This window comes from Perissodus microlepis, chromosome 15 (assembly GCF_051167445.1).
Source record: "Perissodus microlepis isolate ML-2025 ecotype Zambia chromosome 15, ASM5116744v1, whole genome shotgun sequence".
NCBI classification, from domain to species: Eukaryota; Metazoa; Chordata; class Actinopteri; order Cichliformes; family Cichlidae; genus Perissodus; species Perissodus microlepis.
The window spans coordinates 17,965,290-17,987,116 of NC_140475.1; the positions used below are offsets into that span (position 1 = coordinate 17,965,290).

General features: G+C 38.5%; 1 protein-coding gene across 10 annotated transcripts in view; it reads left to right on the forward strand.

The window, feature by feature from the left end:
• LOC146372018 (DNA (cytosine-5)-methyltransferase 3A-like) overlaps nucleotides 1-21,827 on the forward strand; it is a 108,077-nt gene that overhangs the window by 25,180 nt on the left and 61,070 nt on the right. For 7 of the 10 annotated variants that reach the window (XM_084953394.1, XM_084953396.1, XM_084953393.1 and 4 more), the window contains exons 3-6: nucleotides 3,228-3,335; nucleotides 14,952-15,075; nucleotides 15,393-15,430; nucleotides 15,536-15,652. In XM_084953394.1, coding sequence (XP_084809520.1) covers nucleotides 3,228-3,335; nucleotides 14,952-15,075; nucleotides 15,393-15,430; nucleotides 15,536-15,652 — 387 coding nt within the window. The remainder of the gene's footprint in view (nucleotides 1-3,227; nucleotides 3,336-14,951; nucleotides 15,076-15,392; nucleotides 15,431-15,535; nucleotides 15,653-21,827) is intronic. The other 3 variants (XM_084953400.1, XM_084953398.1, XM_084953399.1) reach the window with 1 other exon arrangement.

Below are 21,827 nucleotides of genomic sequence, written 5' to 3' on the forward strand. Positions count from 1 at the left end.
GGAAAGATGCAGAGTAGAGATAAAGACACACAGTCTGAATCTTTAATCCAGAAACAGGCAGTGAGGCAAACAATCCAGTAGCAGCAGGCAAAGACAGACAAAGACTGTGAAGCAGTTCAAAGCATTATACACAAAAGGATTAGTAGTCAACAAAAGCTGGAAAACAGTGAGTTATACTAGAAAAATGAGGAACATGCCTTGAAAATTTGACTGGGAAAAGCACAAGACAACTCCTCTGGCCATTGAGGAGTAAAAAAGCGGTTAAAAAAAAGGAGGTATATTCACATAGGAGACTAATGGGAGACAGGTGTGGCAGACTAAACACAGGTAACACTAATGAGATAAACAAAGCTGTTATTTCCCCATCACATCCAGCATGTTTAATTTATAGAATATGTAAATACCTGTTATGGCAATACTGTCAAACAACAGACTCCAAGCAAACGCAGTTCACTGGACCTACATCCAGTCTAAAAGAATCCAGATGTGACAATCCACATAACAGTTTCACCATGTGTCTCATCATAAAATTGGCTTCTTTCACTAGTTTTACTGATTTAGTCGTGGCAAACAGCCTCATAAAGTTTAAGTGCCTCAGCAGTCCCCGATGTTGTCTCATTTATCTCGATTAACAGAAACATTACATTTGTGGTTTCCTATTTTAAAGAAACTTCACAACATTTAGAAGTTAATGTGTACTTTCTTGTGACATAATTATTTTTAATTTCAGCGCTGAATGTGTTGCATGTCTCCATCTGTTTTTCATTTATCACAGCAGAGTTTCGCTGTCCATAGTCTAAGGTGTCTTTTTGTCCTCTCGGAGCACGCTGCATGACTGTTTCACACTTTCATGTATCACAATTTTGAATAATTGGGATTTTTCGAAGTTGCAATTCATACCAAGTAAAATTGCATACCTAAGTCCGAGGAAAGCCACTGTTGTCACACCACTGAGCTGCCAACATTTTCACCATAAGGACATTGTAGAAGTGTTGTTTGGTGTAATATAAAAAAAGAGAAATTAATGTGGACAAATTTCATTTCAGCTCATCGTCACACAGAGCACTGTGGTGTCCTTTAACACCCAGCACACACAGGTGCAGCAAGCTATTTTTATTCCCTATATTTTTGTAAAATTACACCACTGCTAGTCTACAACTCAGGTCTACCAACAGCCTAGATTAATTGATTTTGGTTCAGATAAAGGCGCCTACACGCTTTGTGATTTTTGCATTGTTTTCTGCAAGAAACACTGTGTGAAATTGATCTAATGAACTCGTGTAGGACATTAATTTTGATGCCTGTAGACTATACAGTGACAGGATGTGCTGAACTGGGGCAAAGGTACATCACTGTTCAATGCTATGACCTCCGAGCTGGGTCATAATAACAGTTGGGGGACACATACAAACAAGGCTTCAGCTGTTGAAACCTCTTTATTGTTGAAATCACAAATATCTTGTATTTCCACCCTTGAGGATATTTGAAAGTGCATGGGATTTTTCCCAACCAGTCTACATGTGTTTTGTGGACTTTGACCACATCTCTTGGGGTGTCCTGTTTAGGAGTGGGATATCAGTCCCATTGTTACGAGGGAATAGATCTCAGTATAACTGTAGTTAGAGCTCTGTTTGCATTGCTGGGAATAAGTCAGACTCGTTCCTGTTGGGCTTTGGACTCCTCTAGAGCTGCCTTTTGTCACTGTTTCTGTTCATAATTTTTATGGACAGATATTTTAGGTGCAGCCAAGTAGTGGGGTGTGTCAGGTTTGATGGGGTCATAGTCATGTCTCTGTATCTTGCAGATGTTGTAGTCCGCCTAGCTTCATTGAGTAAAGACCTTCAGCTTACATCGGGAAGGTTTTGAGGTTTGTATTGAGTTTCTGGGCAGATAGAGAGACTGACAGGCCTGTTGTCATGTAGATGCTGTACTGGTCTGTTGTGGTCAAAAGAGGCAGCAGTGTGTTAAAGCAAAGGTCTCAATGAACTTGGGTAGTAACCAAAAATTTGAGGTACAGCAGAAAAGAGCTTCCTTTAACAGTTGCCTGGGCTCAGTTTTAGAGATGGGCGAGGTCATTTTCATATTCAGGGTGCTCCTTCACATCAAAGGGAGCCAGTTGAGATGATTCAGACGTGTGAACACGACACTTACTACATGCCTCCTAGGTGTTTCTAAGATATTCATCTGGGTGGAGAGCCCAGTGCAGATTCAGGGCACGCTAGAGAGATTATGTCTCTCGCCTAGTTTGGTTTCCTCCTGAAAGAGCTCGAGGATATGCCTGGGGAGAGGGAGGTCTCGGCATCTCTGGTTAGACTGGTGCCTCTTGTGAGCTTGATAAAAAGCAGAAAGTGAATGTATTTGTTTGTTTTTCCTACCTCTTCATGGCAGTATCTAGGTGAACAGCTCTTAAAAGAACTACACCTCTGACAGAATATCTTAAATATTTAGAAAAGTTTAACAGAATGACAAAAAACACGACTCAACACACAGTTACATATGGTAAGAATTGCTCAAAAGATTGATTAAATAGTAATGTAACTAAAATAAAGGCTCTCAAAGGGTAAATTCTGGAACAAAACACATCAAAATGCAATGTAAAAAAAAGCTAAATATATAACAATAAAGTGGCACTATAAAGAAAAGTTGTTTAATAAATTCAAAAAGCAGAATAAATAAAATTACTTACTAAATGTAGTTAAAAAACAACAAGCACAGTGAATGTCAGATGGCAATAAAGTGGCTTAGTATAACAGCCTTCTGGAGCTCTGTGTCCATGCTTAGATCAATCACGAGCAGGTCTGGTAGTACAACATCCTGTCTGCGTCACAGCTGGAATTCATGTCTGCAACCATGTAATTTACTGGTTTTCTCTTTCACATTGGGCTCATTTATAGATATAGAACCGCTTTGTTCAATCAGGACATGGTCAAGCTTTAAATTCCTTGTTTTAGTAGCGTGTTTGTCTCTTTTCCTTTTTCTTTAAAGGGAAAAAAGACATAAAATGTGTGAAATGTGGCTTTTTTAAAACCAGGAAACAACTTAGTTATTAATACTGCTATGGTGCCCTGTGTTCATTACATCCTGTTTTTCAACTTCTGCCCTGAAGAGCTTCTTAGCCACATTGCCCTTAGTCAGTGTTGCTTTAATGCGGTCTTACTGCTGACATCAATTATAACTTCATACAGTATTTGTTGAGTGTTTGATGTGGGTTCTCTGTAATTTCACAGAGTGAAGATGGTGCAGACCAGGACAGTCCAGAGGAGGGGACACCGGCGAGTCCCCGCAACAAGCGCAGAGTGGGTCGTCCCAGCAGGAAACGCAAACAGCTGCTTCCTGTGAGTACTGTACTTAAAGCCTGATGGTGTTTTGTGCTTTAAACTGCAGAAGAATGATTGATTATCTGTTCACCTATTAAAAAAACTCCCCTCTCTAATCTGCAGAGGTTTGTTAAACATGCATGCACTACTTTCCTTCTTATTCATTCACACCTGCGAGCTGCCGTGCATCAGCTGTAGTCAAATCATATCATACAGAAACACACTGATCTGGAGGCGCATTTACTGCATTAAGTGTCACATTTGAGTGTGTCTGACATAGTAGCTTGTGTGGGTTGCTTTTTTCTGCTTCAGTGTGTTACAGAGAGAGACTTCTTTCTTAATCAGCATCTTTGAAAGGGGGAGTCCCCTACACATTGACTGTTTGCAGATGTAGTCATCGCAGTCCTCCACATATAATGGCAGTTTAATACACTCATCAATTTCTGGTCAGCATGGCTCCAGCCCCCACATTTTCCACATACCACTTAAAGTCTGGCTGGAACAGAAGTTAGATAATCTCTAGCATCAGTTGAAGTCATAAAAATATGACTTTAGGTTGGTGGATTGCTCAGAAGTGGGCATGACTTGAATGTAAGAAGCACAAACTGACTGATACTGAGCTGTAGAAAAAAGAAGTAGGAGGAGGATAAAGGACTCAACAGTTGTGAGCAACATATTTGCCACCTAAGATCCAAACGCACTCCTCCACCTATGATATCCTTCCCAGCCTCTGCCAAATGCAAGCCAACAGTTATCACTAAGGTTAGTTTAATGTCCCAAATCATATTTTATTGGATTATTGTAAGATGAGTGCTCACATTTTGCAAGAAAAATACATTATGTTTGGCATTTAAATGATTAGCACTGGGTTACAGAAGTAGAATTTTTTTTCATCCATCTATTCATTTTCCTGTGTTTATCCAATTCAGGGCTGGAGCCTGTCCCAGCTTTGGCAGGGCAAGTCCAGGGTGACCTGTCCAAGGTGGGTGCACCCTGGACAGTAACATAGAGTCGCAACTTAACAGCCTGACTGATGTACTTCTAGCTTAGATGTAATGACACTTTGTTGTTTTTAAACAAATATCTAGTTTGTTAGCGCTTCGATGTGGGTATGAAACCAACTCCAATTTCTTCCAAACCTTGTGCTAACTTTGCATTACCTGGTAACCTTTGCTGTGTGGGCAGATATAACAGCAGATTTAACTCTCTGCACTTCTACATCCTCCATCTGTCTTCACGGTTCTTGAATGCTTCACCAACCTCTTCCCAACAGTTACCTGGCTAGTTAGCATTACCCAGCATGCCTTTTGTTGATGTCATTTTGCAAATGTGTTATTAGTGATTTTTCCTAATAACACTTACCAGTGTTGGGGCAGTGATTTTTGTCTTACAGTAATAAACTTATAATACATTTAAACCACTTGGAAAGCCTCAGCATGCACTTTATCTGTTCACCAGTAGGGCGGGATTTTAAATTTTTTAATCATGAATGAAATGATGGTACATTTATATATATATATATATATATATATATATATATATATATAAAAACAGGTTAAAATTTTCAGGGAACCAGTGCTTGTTTCTGGTACTTGTTTCAGAAACTACTGTATAAAAACATTTTGGTTTAAGACTGTGACACCTGGAATGGGTGTAAAATTTATTTAGTCCCAGTTTTTAAACAGAACTTAAATGTGTTTTTCAGGACTGAACATTTAATGTCTTATGAAGTTATGAGGGTTCACAAATGCTAGAAAAAAGGTGACTTAACAAAACAAGAGATTTCAACCCACCCCTGTGTATTTCAAGGGTCTGTCAATTTGGAAAAATAGTGATACTTAGAAGGAAACATTTTCCATGACTTCTTTAAATATGTCAAGCAATCTGCTAATTTTACAGTGCCTGGTGGAAAGCAGGACCCACATTTATTATGAGAATGTTGCTGCTGTATTTGTCGTTTACTTTTACCCATTGTGACTATGCTCCTTACTACTCCTTTTCAAGCTTTACTCTGAGTTTGAACTGGCATCCATCCAATCTCTCTTAGTCCAGCAGTAAATAACCTGTGACTCGTGTTACAGAGCTGCATTAGCACTGTAATAATTACACTGTGTGGTATATTTCATCACTAGCACTGACTTCAGGTCTTTGGCAGTTCCCCTCTGTCATATTTCTCTCAGCATTCATTCTCTAACCGCTTACTTTGTGTGTATAGTGTGTGTGTGTGTGTGTGTGTGTGTGTGTGTGTGTGTGTGTGTGTATGTGTGTCTTTGTACCGACTGAACTCTGTGGCAGAATCAGCAAGTCAATATAGCTGATCAAACAGCCCCAGACAAGAGGAATACTGAGTGAACTACTCAGAAGGAAAGAGTGTGTATAATCTGTGTGTGTGTGTGTGTGTGTGTGTGTGTGTGTGTGTGTGTGTGTGTGTGTGTGTGTTGATATCCTTGCACGGACCAAAAACCTTTGTTGTGAGGTCATTTAGGCAGGTCCTCACATTTTATAAGGCAATAGGTGGGTTAGGATTTGGTTTAAGCGCACAAAGGGTTGTAGTTATGGTTCATTGTGATGGTTGAAGATTAGGATAGATTAGATTGTCAGTTAGTGCCCTCATAAATATAGAAAAACCAATGTGTGTGTATGTTTGTGGATATGCATGTGTGCAGGAGAGCAGGTCTGATCATGCTTTGATGTCTGAGCCCTGACAAAGCGAGCAGGATGAATGTGGGTCCTGTCAGACACAGGCACACAGTCACACACTCACACACAAATGTGTTTCCATAATCTCTGTGGGGTTTACTTATTGACACTGAGCATTCCCTTAACCTAACCCTAACGATCACAAGTGAATATTTAAGCTTAACTTGAATTACTTTAAACAGGAGAAAAAAAAATCAGATTACTCAACCAGTCTGAAAGTAAGAAAACATACATAACTGACAAATCATCAAATCATATTTTAAATGTCCCTGAACTGTGAGGCATTTTGTACAGCGTATATGGAGCAACCCAATTCCTACATCATTACTGTCTCAAAACTTGTTAGTTTCCATCTCACTACATCTTCTAGTGGCGGGTGGTGTTGCAATATCTTAGTAACACCAGTGAAGTTCTTTAACCGACTACCCTACAAATACACAATGTAATGACTGAGTTGCAACATTACAAACTGCCGATGTTGCCAACTTTGCTTTGTGGCTGAAAAACAAGCAGACAGCACAGAAACTTTTCTACAATGTTTAACCTAATTCTAGATGTTATTATTGTATTACCCTAATTAAATATTTCTACAATGTGTAACGCTACTGCAGTGCTGTACTACATACATATCCAGGGTGTCTTTTCCGCACGATCTGATTTCCTCGTGTTGGTGTTGTTCCCAGATCATCATACTAAACGTTGTTCCAGGATCAACATTGCAAGTGACCAATCAGAATGTTGTGACGTCATACTTTTGCGACTTCGGGAAAAACCGGCGTAAAACAAAAAACTGTACTTAAGCTGCGAGAAACCGCCTCTGTCCACCGATCAACGGACCCTGACCCTAACCCTAACCCTAACTGTAACCCTTTAATAAACAGTAAGCAGAATTGATATTGTCCTTGCAACATTGGAATTTCATAAATGCACGAATGGCTTGGCGCGCAAAAGAATAACGTCACAACAATGTGATTGGTCACTTGCAATGTTGAACCTGGAGCAACATTTTCATGATGGTCTGGGAACAACACCAACACGAGGATATCAGATCATCCCTATTTTCCTTCTGTGGCTTCTCTTAATAACTTCAGCAATCAAGCTAAGTGGTTATATAAAGGTGGTTATCAATTGATAAATCAGCCCAGGTATTCCTAATCTTGGCTTGCATGTACTGTAGATCTAGTAACTGTAGAACAATTTTACAAAGGAAGATAAAAGTATAACATTAGAAAAATACAGATGTTAAATGTGTAATTCAGACTGAAACCAACAAACAAAGCTGCTGCACACAAATCAGCTGTGTGTGTCTGAGAGGAAAAATATAGTACTAAAAGTACTATATGCATGTGTGTGTGTCTGTAAGTGTGTGAGAGTATGTGTGCTCTGTGCACTTTAGTTAGTAAGACTGGAAAAGTGCTCTATAAATAAAGTTTATTGAAACGAGAAAAGAAAGCCAACAGAAATGCCTACTCTGTATCAAAGTTAACAGACTGATTTGGATTACAGTCTTTTTGATATATAATTACAACTGCATGTTCAATTAAGTTGTAAGGTTGTTTATATGTGTGTGTGTGTGTGTGTGTGTGTGTGTGTGTGTGTGTGTGTGTGTGTGTGTGTGTGTGTGTGTGTGGTTGTGTGTGAGGCAGTTTTGGCGTTGTTCTTTCAGCTGCAGTGGTCTAAGAACAAGTGAAAGAAGCTGAAAGAACAACAAATACAAAATGTCTGTGAAGGTTCTCAGTCATCCAGGTCATCGTAGTCAAAGGAGCTTGCAAAGAAAAGCGTCTGGACTTCTTTAAGTTACTTGAAGACGTTTCACCTCTCATCCGAGAAGCTTCTTCAGTTCTAAGGTCAAATGGTGGAGAGTCCCAGATATAAACCTAGTGGGAGTATCCCCCCACAGAGGGACAAAAAGTATGATGATGATGATCCTCTAATCGTCTGAGCCAAGGTGTGAAACTGGGTGTGGGTCCCAATCAGCCAGAGTTTCTGGTGTGTTCATTGTGAAACCTGGCCCCACCTTATCATGCGAATTCCTGAGGTCAGATGGCCCAGGATGTGAGTGGGCGTTAAGGCGTCTGGGAAGGGATCTCAAAACTGGATTATAGATGGCAGAGAGTTGGTGTCGTAAACCCCCGCCTCTGTTCAAAGATGGTCGCTCACAGTGGACATAGATGGCTTCTTTCACTCCTCTTTCAAACCATCTGTCCTCTCTGTCCAAAATGTGAACATTGGCATCCTCGAAAGAGTGTCCTTTATCCTTAAGATGCAGATCTTAAGGATCTTAAGGATAAAGGAACGCCCACTCACATCCTGGGCCATCTGACCTCAGGAATTCGCATGATAAGGTGGGGCCAGGTTTCACAATGAACACACCCGAAACTCTGGCTGATTGGGACCCACACCCAGTTTCACACCTTGGCTCAGACGATTAGAGGATCATCAGGGGGTCCTTTTGTCCCTCTGTGGGGGGATACTCCCACTAGGTTTATATCTGGGACTCTCCACCATTTGACCTTAGAACTGAAGAAGCTTCTCGGATGAGAGGTGAAACGTCTTCAAGTAAACTTAAAGAAGTCCAGACGCTTTTCTTTGCAAGCTCCTTTGACAACAAATACAAAAGCAAACATCAAAACAACTTACCTACATTTTATATAAGACGGCAAGTAAAAGGCTTAAGTGCCCTGTTTTCACTTATAAAACAAGTTTAACCTTCTTTGCAGCCAACAGGAAAATATAGCAAGGAATAAAGTTGCTTATAAGAATTGCTGTCTCGTATTAATTTTTGTCAGTGAAAGTCAAAACTGTAAACTACCTCTAAAAGACCCCTCTTCTAACTGTGCACTTCGGACCACAGGCTTTTCCAGCAGTGGTAATGCCTTTTTCCACAGAACTGATTGGTCATTAAGCTGGTTTTGTACTTGCTGCTGTCTTATCTCGCGCATAACCTACTGTAGGTGTGCAGCATAAGTTGGCATGGGAATGTAGCCCCTATAAGAATTCATCTAAAAACTCGTGATTAAACCTGAAGTCATCTATTGGAGCCAACTCATCCTCTGGGCTTTACTTTTTTCTGTTAGTAATGTGAAACTTAAGCAGACATAGGAGAGCTTTTATGTATAGCAGGGGTGGGCAACTCCAGGCCTCAAGAGCCAGTGTCCTGCAGGTTTAAATATCACCCTGGGACAACACACCTGAATCAAATGATTAGGCCTCTGGAGAACTTCAAGAAATGTTGAGGAGGTAATTTATCCATTTAAATCAGCTGTGATGGATCAAGGATACATCTAAAACCTGCAGGACACCCGCTCTCAAGGCCTGGAGTTGGCCACCCCTGATGTATAGGCTAGCATTTATTTGGCCGACTTGCAATGAATAAACAATGCATCATCATCAAATTGACTATTTACACACATCCCTGAAGTTTTATGCTCCCTGTAGTGAGACAAGTCCTCCAAGGTTGGTGTGCACTCAGGTTAAAGTCCCCACCAGGACATACAAATATGAAAAGCACAAATACACAATCACACCGTGGAGTCTGACCAGGAATTGTGTGGATCTCCAGGGTGGAGCTGTCAGTAACTATATAGAGCAGAGATGGGTCGAGAAAGCCTCAATTTCTCCTCTCTCTCTCCACTTGTTCTCTTCCATCAAAAGTAACCACACTCTCACCTGTACACACATAATATTAGAGTAATGATGATGGTTTAATGGATGATTAAATTAGCCTTTGTCTTTGTTTCCTTCATCATTTCATTGCTTTGTTTTCCTGCTGGTTAGTATTTTTTTCTAAGTTAAGATAGTATTCCCCCTCCTCCTCCTATTTCCTCCCTCATTTTGATCCCATTTCTTCCTCTCTGCTTCAACCATGTGTGGAGCAGCTGGTGGGTTATTATGCATGTCTGTGTGTTACTGTAGATTCTTTGCAAAAGTAGTTTGAAGTACAGTAGGACTACAGAGTTATATTGGAACACTTCCCAACATTTATGCAATGCTTCTATGTGAAAATCCCCCTCAGTTTTTTATAAAAAATGAAACTCTCCTTGCACTATAATAACTAGATTCAATCTTAGGTTATGCTAAACTATAATTATTTAAACTGCTTGGCTCTTAGCTCAGTCAGACTATGCATGTAAACTAGACCTTTCGATTCACTTTTGGTGCATGTGGAGTTTCGTTTGGTTTCTTTTGGTGTTTCCGTTTTGCATCCAGACCACAAAAAGGTCACAGATGGATTGCGAACAGATTGTGGTTGGCATGTCTGACAAAAAAGTATCATGACATGTGGCTGGTGGATAAAAATGACAATTTTGGTCACAACATTTAAAATAGCAAGCAAAAGATCATGTGGTGTTGAGTTCCTATGTGCAGTCATATAAATATGATCAACTCATATAAAAGTAAAAAAATCTGCCAGAAAACACTCAAACTTTACCTGATTATAATGAGTAAGGGAAACAATGTCAGGTACAAAGTGTGGTCATTTTGTTTGTGTTCATTATACCTCTACATCTATCACAGATATCCTAAAAAGTGCCATAAATTAATGGCACTAATGCATTTTTGTGTCACCTGACTGTGAGGAAGAATTAAGAATTAAAAGAGATAAAGGACACATTTTGGGGAAATATATATTAAAAGTGAAACCTATATACAGCAGTGCAGATGTGAAAGATAATAAATAGATAAATAAATAAGTAGATAGACCAGCTTGTGAGTTGTACATGGACAGTAGTGGAAATGACCAACGGTAGCAGGTATGACAGTAATGCAAATGGTTGCAGTAAAGTGCCAAAGACGATCAACAGCATTTAAGACGTGAATGTAACTTGTGAGAGTGTGTTACAGTACAGGGGTATGAACTTAAATTATTGAAAAACAAAGCCTATACTTTAAAAAAAACAAAACAACCCAAGAACATGCACAGTTGTGTAAAATAATGTTTTCAGAGGATTCTTGAGGTATACTTGATTAAAAAAACTACGTACGCCCCCATGATTATAGAACCACCTTTAGCAGCAACAAATTAAGTCATTATTTTCGGTATGACTTTATCAGTCTACTTTATCTGCTGTGGAGGAATTTTGGCCCGCATGTCTTTGCTATGTTGCTTTATTTTATTGAGGTTTGCAGGCATTCGCCTATGCACAGCTCTCTTAAGATCCTGCCATAAGATTCAGCCATTCTGTGTAGATTTGCTACTTTGTTCTGTTGTATCACCCAATTGCAAACTCAGTAAATATGGTCACATTAATTTGTTTCCAGTTACTGTATAAAATGTGATTTAAGAAATTGTAGCTAGGCTTTTAAGCAGTATTACATTCTTTCCATGCAAAAGCTCTGTGTATATGCGACTTCTGATTAGTAATTGGACACTTAATTAATTTGTTGTCAATGAAAACAGAGTATATTGACTGCTACAGATGACTTCTTAGGAGATAAGCCTTTTTTTTAATGTCTTCATTTATTAATGTATATTTTAATTTTCAAATAATGAACATGCACCTGTATGAAGATTCAAATAGCGTTAATAGAGTTTTTGAATCTTTCCAACTTTACTGAAGTTGCAATTCTGTGATCCATACTAGAACAAATATATATGGTTCGACCCACATTTACTGATTCCTTTTCATTTTAATGCCTATTTTGCAGCTAATTCATTACGCATCAAACTTAAGGCTGGACAGAATTTGTTTCTAGAGCATCGTACTGAAAAAAAAAAAGCCATACAATCGATAACTGCACTCATCTCCACTTATAGGTTGCAATGAAAACACTGCTAACATGAAAAATGATAGACATACACTTAAAACACTGAAATTAGTCTTTAGTTATGTAAAGCAGTACAGGCTTGCCTTGGGATTCCTGAGCACTGATTTCTGGGAGGTTATTTTGTTTTGCTTTTTGCACACTCAGGGTCAGATGGAGAAGGTCGTGGGGTAGTTATAGCCCTCAGGTTGTATATTCCCAGTGTGTGAGGACTCCCTTTCAATCTGGTTGCCAAGCTGTGTTGGTATTAAATGTGTATATTGACTGTATCTTATGATCTGGCAGCTAGGATAACCAAACTATGGATGCATGTATTGCAATTTTTTACAACAGGAGGGTGCGGGACTTAAAAACATAAAAATATTGGGGAAATCTGGGTGGTGTGCTTTGATGTGACTTGTGCATAGTTTTGACATTTCTCCTCTTATTTGCTCAATTTAAGCAAAAATACCTGCAGTACACATTTCCAGGGTTTTTACTGGCTCAGATTGGGCCTTTTTGTAGGGTTGGGGGATGCACATAAGCGCAACTGGTCTGCATATAACTAAGTTTAATTAGTCTTACCAGAAGTCTGTACATTTATTTTCTTATTTCTGGTCATTTGATAAGCAAAATTGTACTTTCAAATCATAATGAAAAATCCCATTGTTTCTTTGGTAGATTCTATAATTTTTATATACAGGAAAAACACAGATTTCTACAACAGGTATTTGCCTATTTTCACATCGTACACTTTAACAATACATGCAGCTACTTCGGCTTTACATCTGTAAAACATAAACACAGCTGGCATGTATTAATTTGCTGTAGTGTGATTGCTTATTCTATTATTTTGGTGCACCATTGTTTTATTGTTTGTTACATCCTGTTCTCTGCTCAGCCTACCCTTGGGTGTAATCAAACATTTCATCCAACTAAAAGCTGCCCTTAGCTGGATTGCTGCAATGTATACACAGTCAGTTTAAAGTTTGTCAGCTGTAGAGTAAAGTCAGGTACTTTCCAGGCTGTCTGTCAGTCAAGATCAAGGCGACGATAGATTCTGAGAGAAGAGGAAGTGCAAAGAGAAGTTGTTTGAAAAGGTGAAAGTTCCACTGTGCTAAAAATAGCTTGCTTTTCGATGCATTTAGGCCTGCTTGCAGCGCATTTGTGGCCTTTTTCTTCACTATAAACTATCATATAAATATCAGCACATCTTTAAAGCTGCATTAAGCAATATCCACCTATTGCTTTTCAATCAGGTCGTAGGATTGGTTCAGTGAAGCTTAACCAGTGCACCTGCTCTTGCAAAAGGAAGTGTATAACCAGCTGACTCAAGCCGGCTTTACACTTTCTGTGTAGCGCTAAATGACGGAGAGGCGAAGTAGCTGAAGAACGGCGAGCACTTATAGCAACCCAAAGACATCCAGATATTTTTCTCAAGAGTCTGTGGACCAAACCAGGGCTGAAATGAATTTACATTCAACATGTGGCCAAAAAGATGACTGCAAACCCAGATTCCTCTGTTTCTGCTGAATGTGTAAGTAGTCAGTTGTTTGCTTAAAAGTTAGGAGCTGGTTTAGTGTTTTCTTTATTGTTTAATGCAGCTTTAATTTCATATTTGGGTTAAAATGATAAATGTTAAAGGCCACGTGCTCACATCAAGGGCACGTCATGGTTCACAGGATAGACAATGGTGTGCTAACTTTTTTTTAATTTTATTTTATTTTTTATCATTTTCAGCTTGTTTAATTCATACCACGTGTTTTGTTCACATCTTTTTAATTCATTTTAGCTAATGTATTATTATCAGTAGATATCCACAATTTTTAATATGCTTTTTATAGTAATACACAAATGTATTATTTCAAATAGCAAGTTTCACACTAAAGTCAACCACTTGGACCAAAGTGGTTGACTTTAGTGGATTGGTTTGATTTATGTAGTGTGAGTTTGATGTGTTTGTTGTAATTAATTAAGTCTATTAAACACTATATTTATGAATAGTTCTCCCTTTAGCATTTGATTTAATTTTAATAAGTGCTGACGAAGTATTATGAGTAATCTTTAAAGCATTTTGTTTTTAACTTTTATAACTCTAGTTTTGAAACTAACTCTGTAAACAAATATAAAGTGCTACCCTGTCACTATATGGAGTCTGGAGACCCTGCCTTATCCCACATTAAGTCTAAGAACCTGGTGGTCTATAAATGTAGATAACTCTTTGCTGTTATTTTACAAAAGGGCAACAGCATACATTTAAAGCAAAATAGTACATTTTAGCTATTATGTATGCTGTAAGGCCACCAGAAATGTAACTTTGGATTACAACCTTGTTTCTGTTTGACTGCAAGTGTTAAAAGTGTGTGCTGGAGTATTTTAATGTGTCCCAAGGCCCTTTTAGTCACCTTTTTGCGTTATCTGACTTTTACAGGCTGCCTCAGCTGCTCATTACAGCCTTTGCATGCTTGTTAGCGTAAGCTAGAGTTAGCATAGCATTTGAGTTTGACATTCACCTCTGGCTCTGCACTTTTTAACCAACGATCTATAAAATCTTTTAGCAGCACACACACATGCACACACAAACACACACATATTAAAAAAAACCCTGCTGTGTCCCCTGGTTTAGCATTATTAAAGCTGGTCAGCTAATGGATTAGCCCCTGAACTAGAGGCAGAAGATTGTTTGAGTTCATAATTCACGAGTATTGCCATATTGATATTTTGCAGTGTAAATTCATTTGTTTGAAATTTTCATAACTTAAACCTTGAAAGTTATTTTAAATTTGTGCTTAATATTAGGCATGCATCTGTAAATATATATACATTTAAACTTGTAGGAGCAGTTAGGATCATTTAGCACTGTTATTCACATCAGTACAGCCCCCCCCCCCCCCCCCCCCCCATCATCACCTCAAAGGTGTGTGTGTGTTTGTGTGTGTTTTAATGGTACCTGGGGGTGTTTATTACAGTGATCCTGTGCAGACGCCCTCTGCAGACTAATATGTGTGTGCAGTTTTGAAGTAGCTCTTTGACTGTGTGTTTTTAGGCATTTGTTTTATGTGTGGGTATAGAGCTTGCACGTGTGTGTGTGTGTGTATGATTATTATGTCTGTGGAACCCTTTGATGGGTGTAGACGAGGGCGTTCAACAGTTTTCTCATACCTAGACTGTGCACTGTGTGTTTCCCAGGAGATGGCAACCTCTGACCCCTGTGCAAACGCCCCCCCAACTCCGCCTGAGGAGCCGGCGCCTTCACCCTCCCCTCGCAAGAAGCGCGGGCGTCGGAAACAAGAGCCAGCGGAGAGGAATAAGGGTACAGCTTTAATGCTCTTTGCCCATATATGATTATTACCTTAGATTGAACAGCATTCGGAAAGGTTCTGCTAATTTTCTTTCAGTATAAAAACTTTAAACAGTTTATTTACGACAACAAATGTTATGTTTTGTGTAATTCATTTATCTAAAACTTTACCTTTCAAAGAACTTCCATGTTGCAGCTTTTAAGGGAATGGTAATTGTACATAAGTACACTGGGGCAAAGTGATGAAAACCACGTCTTTACATCCTCATTAAATCTCTCGTTAAACCTGTACAAATGAGCCATTTCCTGTAACTTTTTTTTCCCTGCAGACGAGCCAGATGACAGAAACTGCGACTCCCCCAGAGAGGTGAGAAAACAAGTGTCTGCAGCAATTTTGCATGTTTTCTACATGGTTAAATCAATCACTCTCATGGTATACGCAATATATAACAAGCTTTTTGTGTACATGCAGGGAGAGACTGGGAGGCTGCGGAGAAGGCCAGTCCCCAGAGTAACTTTTCAGGCTGGAGATCCATACTATATCAGCAGGAGACAGAGAGAAGAATGGCTCAGCCGCTGGAAGATGGAGGTGAGCAACGGAAAAGCTTGTATTTACACTGATATACGTTTATTTAGGAGCCCAGTTAGAGCAAATATGCTCCTTAAACCTGGGTAACTGGAGTTTTTGATGGAACTTCTTGTCTTATATATTGTAAAAGTTTTACAGGTGGACCAAGAAGATTTATAAACTTTTGAACTGGTTTTATAGATGTAGGATGCCCTTTTAAAGCAACCAAACTACAGTGGAAATTAGCTGTGGTTCGCTTTGTGCGATGCTGAGTAATCCAGAGAAAGAGGGAAATCCCCTTGAGATATTAAATCAACCTTCTTGACAGAACTGCGTGCTGAGTAATATTGCTCTGAGTGTTGTCACGATTTACAGTCTCACTTTATATGTTGGGGATATGAACTCCATGTGTTCTGTGTCTGTTAAACTTTTACAACCCCAATTCCCAAAAAGTTGGGATGCTGCGTAAAATGTAAATATAATGATTTTCAAATCTCATAAACCTATATTGTATTTACAGTAGAACATAGAAAACATATCAAAGTCATTCTGAATTTGATTGCAGTAACACGTCTCAAAAAAGTTAAGCCAAGGCCTGTGTAGCATCCCTTCTTCTTTTAACAGCAGTCCATAAACATCTGGGAACTGAAGAGACCAGCTGCTAGACTATTTGAAAGGAATGTTGTCCCATACTTGTCTCATATAGGATTCTAGCTGCTCAACAGTCCTCTGGCTTCTTTATTGTATTTTTTCATTTCATGATATGCCAGATGTCTTCAGCTGGTTAAAGGTCTGGACTACAGGCAGACAGTTCAGCACTCTTTGAGAAACAAAGCCATGCTGTTTAGCTGCAGTATGTGGTATAGCATTGTCTTGCTGAAGCATCCAAAGCCTTTCTGAAAAAAGACTTTGGATGGGAGCATTTGTTGCCCTAAAACCTGTATATGTTTTTTTGCACTGATGCTGCCTTTCTGGATGTTCTTCTCCATCGTATCGTATCGTATCGTATCGTATCGTATCGTATCGTATCGTATCGTATCGTATTGTATTGTATCGTATCGTATCATATCATCAGAGATGCAGAATTTTGAACTGATTGCTAAAGATAAGCTGGATGCTTCCTCTCCTTTTTAGTCTGGAGGTTCCAGTGTCCATAATTACCAATAAGAATTTCAAATTTGACCACAGAACAGTTTCCCACTTCATCTCAGTATATTCTAGATGAACTTTGGCTCAGAGAAGATGCCATTGTTTCTGAATCATGTTCACACATAGCATTTTCTTCATGTGATAGAGATGTAATATGAATTTCTGGATGGCACGGTTCCTGAGCTCATGCAGTGATTTCCATGATACAATCAAACCTGTTTTAATGCAATGTGGCCTCAGGGCTCAGCTTTGTACCTCGTGCACATAGATCGCTCCAAGTTGCTGAATCTTTTGATGATATTATGTATTGATATTCAGTCTTTGCAATTTTCTATTGAGGAACATCTGTAAATGCAGTTTTTTGCAGACTGGTGAAACTCTCGTTACTTCTAAAAGACTCTAAGATGCTCTTTTTTTATATATACAATCATATTACTGATAATTAGCCTATTTAATTCAACATGTTCCTGTAGCTGTTTCTTTTTAGTACCGCTGACTTTTCATCCTTTTTTTTTGCTCTGTTTTAGCTTTTGAGATATGTTGCAGCCATCTAATTCAAAATGAGCTAATTTATTTTCAAAAGATAGTAAAGTGTTATAGTTTAAATATTTTGTATGTTTTCTATGTTCTACTATGAATAAAATATGGGTTTATGAGAATTGCAGATCGTATGAATTCTGCCTTTATTTACATTTTGCACAGCGTTCCAATTGATTTTGGAATTGGGGCTTTATTTTACTCAAATAAAAATGAGAGAAAAGTCCAAAAATTTCCTGTGACTGTTTTTTTTTTTTCATTACGGCAAGGATTCCTTTAGCTGACTTCACCCACATGGCACACTCTGACATCCTTTACCTTCTCTTACACATCTTCTGCTGTTACTGATGCTGCCTCCACCTGGCATCCACCTGTAGGCTCTTTCATTGCCATATATTTCCCTGAGGGGGACGTTATTAATGCTTCCTTGAGGGGAGCATCAAGGTCAGAGGTTAGATTCAAAACATAAATGTTGTACATATTTTTAATTTACATAATCTATACCACGTGTTATTTGGGTAACCTGAGATATAAAACAAGAATTCAGGGTATCTGCAGGTCTGAAAGGTCTTAAAAATGTCAATCTTCAAACACTACAAGTTTCTGGAAAGTCTTAAATTTTCTGCAGCTCCCTGTTTTTTGGTGGAAACCTCATCGATCTGTTTGATTTCAGCCAAACCTTTCTTTGGACCTGAGGGCAAAAACTGCACCTAATAGTCATAGACAGCCAGATGTTAGTGGTCTAGTCAGACATTCACTCACAAAGCCAGAAATATTGATTATATTATTGTGATAAAAGCAAATCCACATGTTTTGGGGTTTTTATTACAACCACCGTCATGTTTTGGGGTGTGTTTGGGGTTTCTTTGTGGCCTTTCATGATCAACGCCATGTGACTGATGGTTTACTTCATTATACAGTCCTTGTGATTGGACAGCACACAACAGACACTCCAAAGACACAGACTGCAATTACCTGACTTCCATTATTTCAGTAAAAACAATGCTTTTATGCCATTTCCGTTTATACTGGGGAGCCTGCTTGTTAGTACTGCCAAACCTATCACTTCTCAGACACCCAGTGTCACCATTAAAGCCCTGTGGTTCAGACACATCAGTGAATTAATGAATTCAGTGGGGTAAGAAATTATCTCCAGAATCAGAAGTCATGAGTCTGACTCTTCCTTGTGGCTGGTTATTTATTCACAAATGTCTTGTTTCTATCATTTTGTTCAAATTGGTAAACTTGTAAGACAAAACCTCCTGTGTCCAAATCTGGCCTTCTGGAATTTTAATCCAGCTCACATATCTCTCTAGGTTCTTGATCAATTTCAGCCTTTCTAGTTGTAGTTGCAGTCTGCACAGCAGCATGCGCCCCATCCAAACTAAACAGAGAAGTACACACCTGCAAGTAAAACTAACAAAAGGCTCAGCCTGATAGGGATCAAATTGTTTTAGATCTTCTACTTCTCCTGACTAAATGTTTTAAAGCCTAATTCATGGACTGGTTAAGGGTTACATATTGAACAAAAGGTTGTGTGCAGCATACAAGTTCAAATAGTAGCTAACTGTTCAATTAAATTGGCTACACTTGGCTTTAAAATGTACCTTGATCAGTCAGTTCAGTGCCATAAGTGTAAATGTTGCGATTCAATCACTGGTGGTCTGGGATACATTTGGCTTCACACAATTTACTGTGTAAAAGCAATAGTTTTACAATGTGTCCCCAGCAAAGACATAACAGGAAAATATTTTATCAATAAGGGACTTTATTTGGTCCTTTTTGCAAATTGCAAGTGTGTGTCATTCCAGTCTAAACAGTTGGAAAAGCCTTCTTGAAACATTTTAGGGTTTTTTTGTGCCAACGCTTCCGGAACAAATCTGGTGCTTTATTGGCAACAGACGGCTGTGTGAGGCTTTCTGCCTTTCTAGAGGAGGTGAGGTAGACAGTAATGATTTCTGAACACCTTGGATGCACATGGTAGACACTGGTATCAATACCAGTGGCCCTCAGCTGTCCTCTCATGATCTGATTGGCCAAGGTATGTGTGTGTGTGTGTGTGTGTGTGTGTGTGTGTGTGTGTGCGTGCGTGTATTTATATTGAAGTTTTGTGTTCTTTTAGGTTAGTTTAGTTTTGTTTGTGTTCTTTGTAGAGGTTCTTGTCCAGCTACATTAACTGAGATTACACCTGCAACTGCTAGCAAGTATGAGAAATGGGTCTTTGTAAATTCACTTACCTCCAAATAATTGTTTAGTTTTTTTTTCCAGCCAAAACCTTTCAGCCAGTTTGACACTTAAAATTGTATAAAAAATGTCTTTAAAATCATAATGTTACACAAACCCTGCACAGTATTTAAATAATACTGTAAGAATAACAATAAATAGCTTATTACATTCAACTGAGCTTTGATTGGAACAAGTGTTGTCTGAGAGCTCTTTACTGTGGTTTGCTCTTATTCTGCCCCGTTTGTCCAGTGTTAGCAATTTCTTATACTTGTTGGAACTTGTCGTAAGAGTGGGCGGTGGACATTTGTCTGTTTTGGGTCAAAACACTGACATCTGGAAAGATTTTTTTCTTGTCAGCATTCAGTGTGTCATTATGTTATTTAACTTGACCTCTTTGGGCTTTCTGTTCGGCCTTCATCACTTTACTGTGTTTGCAGTCACCCTGCTCTGCTCTGCAGAGTTTGTTTGTTTACACTGGAGGGGAGTGGACTTCCCCTCCACGACTTGGCTTGTGGAAGATGACCTGTTTCCTTTCAGTATTACAAGCTTTTTGCAGCAGCATTTACCCAACAGTTGACACAGTGAAAGTGAAAATAGCATCTTTTCCTTTCCCGTAGACTCACATGCACTGTTTGTCCACCAAAGATATTTAGTTGACATTGGTCTGAAGTGTACCAGTGGTGCAATTTAGATGTAACTAGAAAAATTTGCATTTCCTGCGAAAATGCAGTGTGGATGCTTTAAAGCTGAAGCTGTCTGCAAAAACTAGCTGAAAAGGGTGAAAAGTTGCAGAAATTGTAAAAACTTTGCAGAAGCAAAGGAACTTTGCTAAAATGTAATAACTCAGCAGAACTGCAATATCTTAGAGGAAACATAATACTTGGCAGAAATGCAATAGCATAGCAGAACTTAGCAGAAATATTGTAACTTACCAGAAACATGATAACTTCTCAAAAATACAAGAATTTAGGAGAAATAGTATAAGATAACAGAAAGAATATATTTAGCCAAAAATACTTAAACATTACAGAAACACTATGATTTAGAAAAATAGTACAACATAGCAGAAATACTGTGATTTACCAGAGACACTGTGATGAACTATGAATATTGTAATTTTAAATTAATACTATGTTTTAGCACAAATACTCTGGTTTAGCAGAAATACTATCATTTGGCAGAAATACTATGATTGAGCAGAAGTACTAAGATGTAGTAAAAGTACTTTGATTTAACAGAAATACAATTATGGAGGAGTAATACTTTAAAATGGGAGAAATATTGATACACACACACACATACACAGAGCCTAAAGGGAAGAGTATTTGTGCCATGGAGTGTTAACAAGAATGTGAGGTCCATATTAGAAAAGCTGGTAAAATCATAAAAGTTTGCAGAATTGTTATAAATGATGAATATGAATTACTGGTCTGTGATAGTGTATTAACTTGTAGGGAAAAAAAACATGTTGACTAAGGTGGAATCGAACCCACGACGTTTGGGTTGCAGACCCGTGTCATTACCAACTGCGCCACTGGGAAAGAGAGAGGGCGCCTTGAAAAACAGGGTGATGAGCAGTCAGAATTAGATCGCGGTGAGAGGCGAAAATCGCCGTTTTTTTGGAGTTACAAAACATTGTGTAACTCAAACACTAGGTGGACTAGAAGCATAATTCTTGGACTGGGTGAATCAGCGGACTTTGGTGTACTTTGACCGCGATTTTCATTGCTCTCTGTACATCCGTCGCTGAGATATGACGAGAGAAGAAACGGCAGACCTCAGATATGATTGGCTGGCTGGGAAGCCGTGCAGGCCCTGATATGTGCATTTGAATGTCTGAGTCCTCACAGAGGATTGGCTGCCTGGCAGAAATATATAGAAATAGTATGATTAAGCATAAATACTATATTTAGCAGAAATACTATATTAAGCACAAATCCTATAAAAAGCAGAAATACTATATTAAGCACAAATCCTATAAAAAGCAGAAATAGTATGATTAAGCATAAATACTACATTTAGTAGAAATACTATGTTTTAGCACAAATACTATAAAAAGCAGAAATACTATATTAAGCACAAATCCTATAAAAAGCAGAAATACTATATTAAGCAATATAAATATCCTATAAAAATCTTATAAAAAGCAAAAATACTGAACTATGATTTGGTAGAAAAATTATAATTAATCAGAAATACTATATTTGGCACAAATCTTATAAAATAGCAGAAATAGTATGATTTAGCACAATAGTAATAACTTAAACAGAAAAATTGGAAAAGC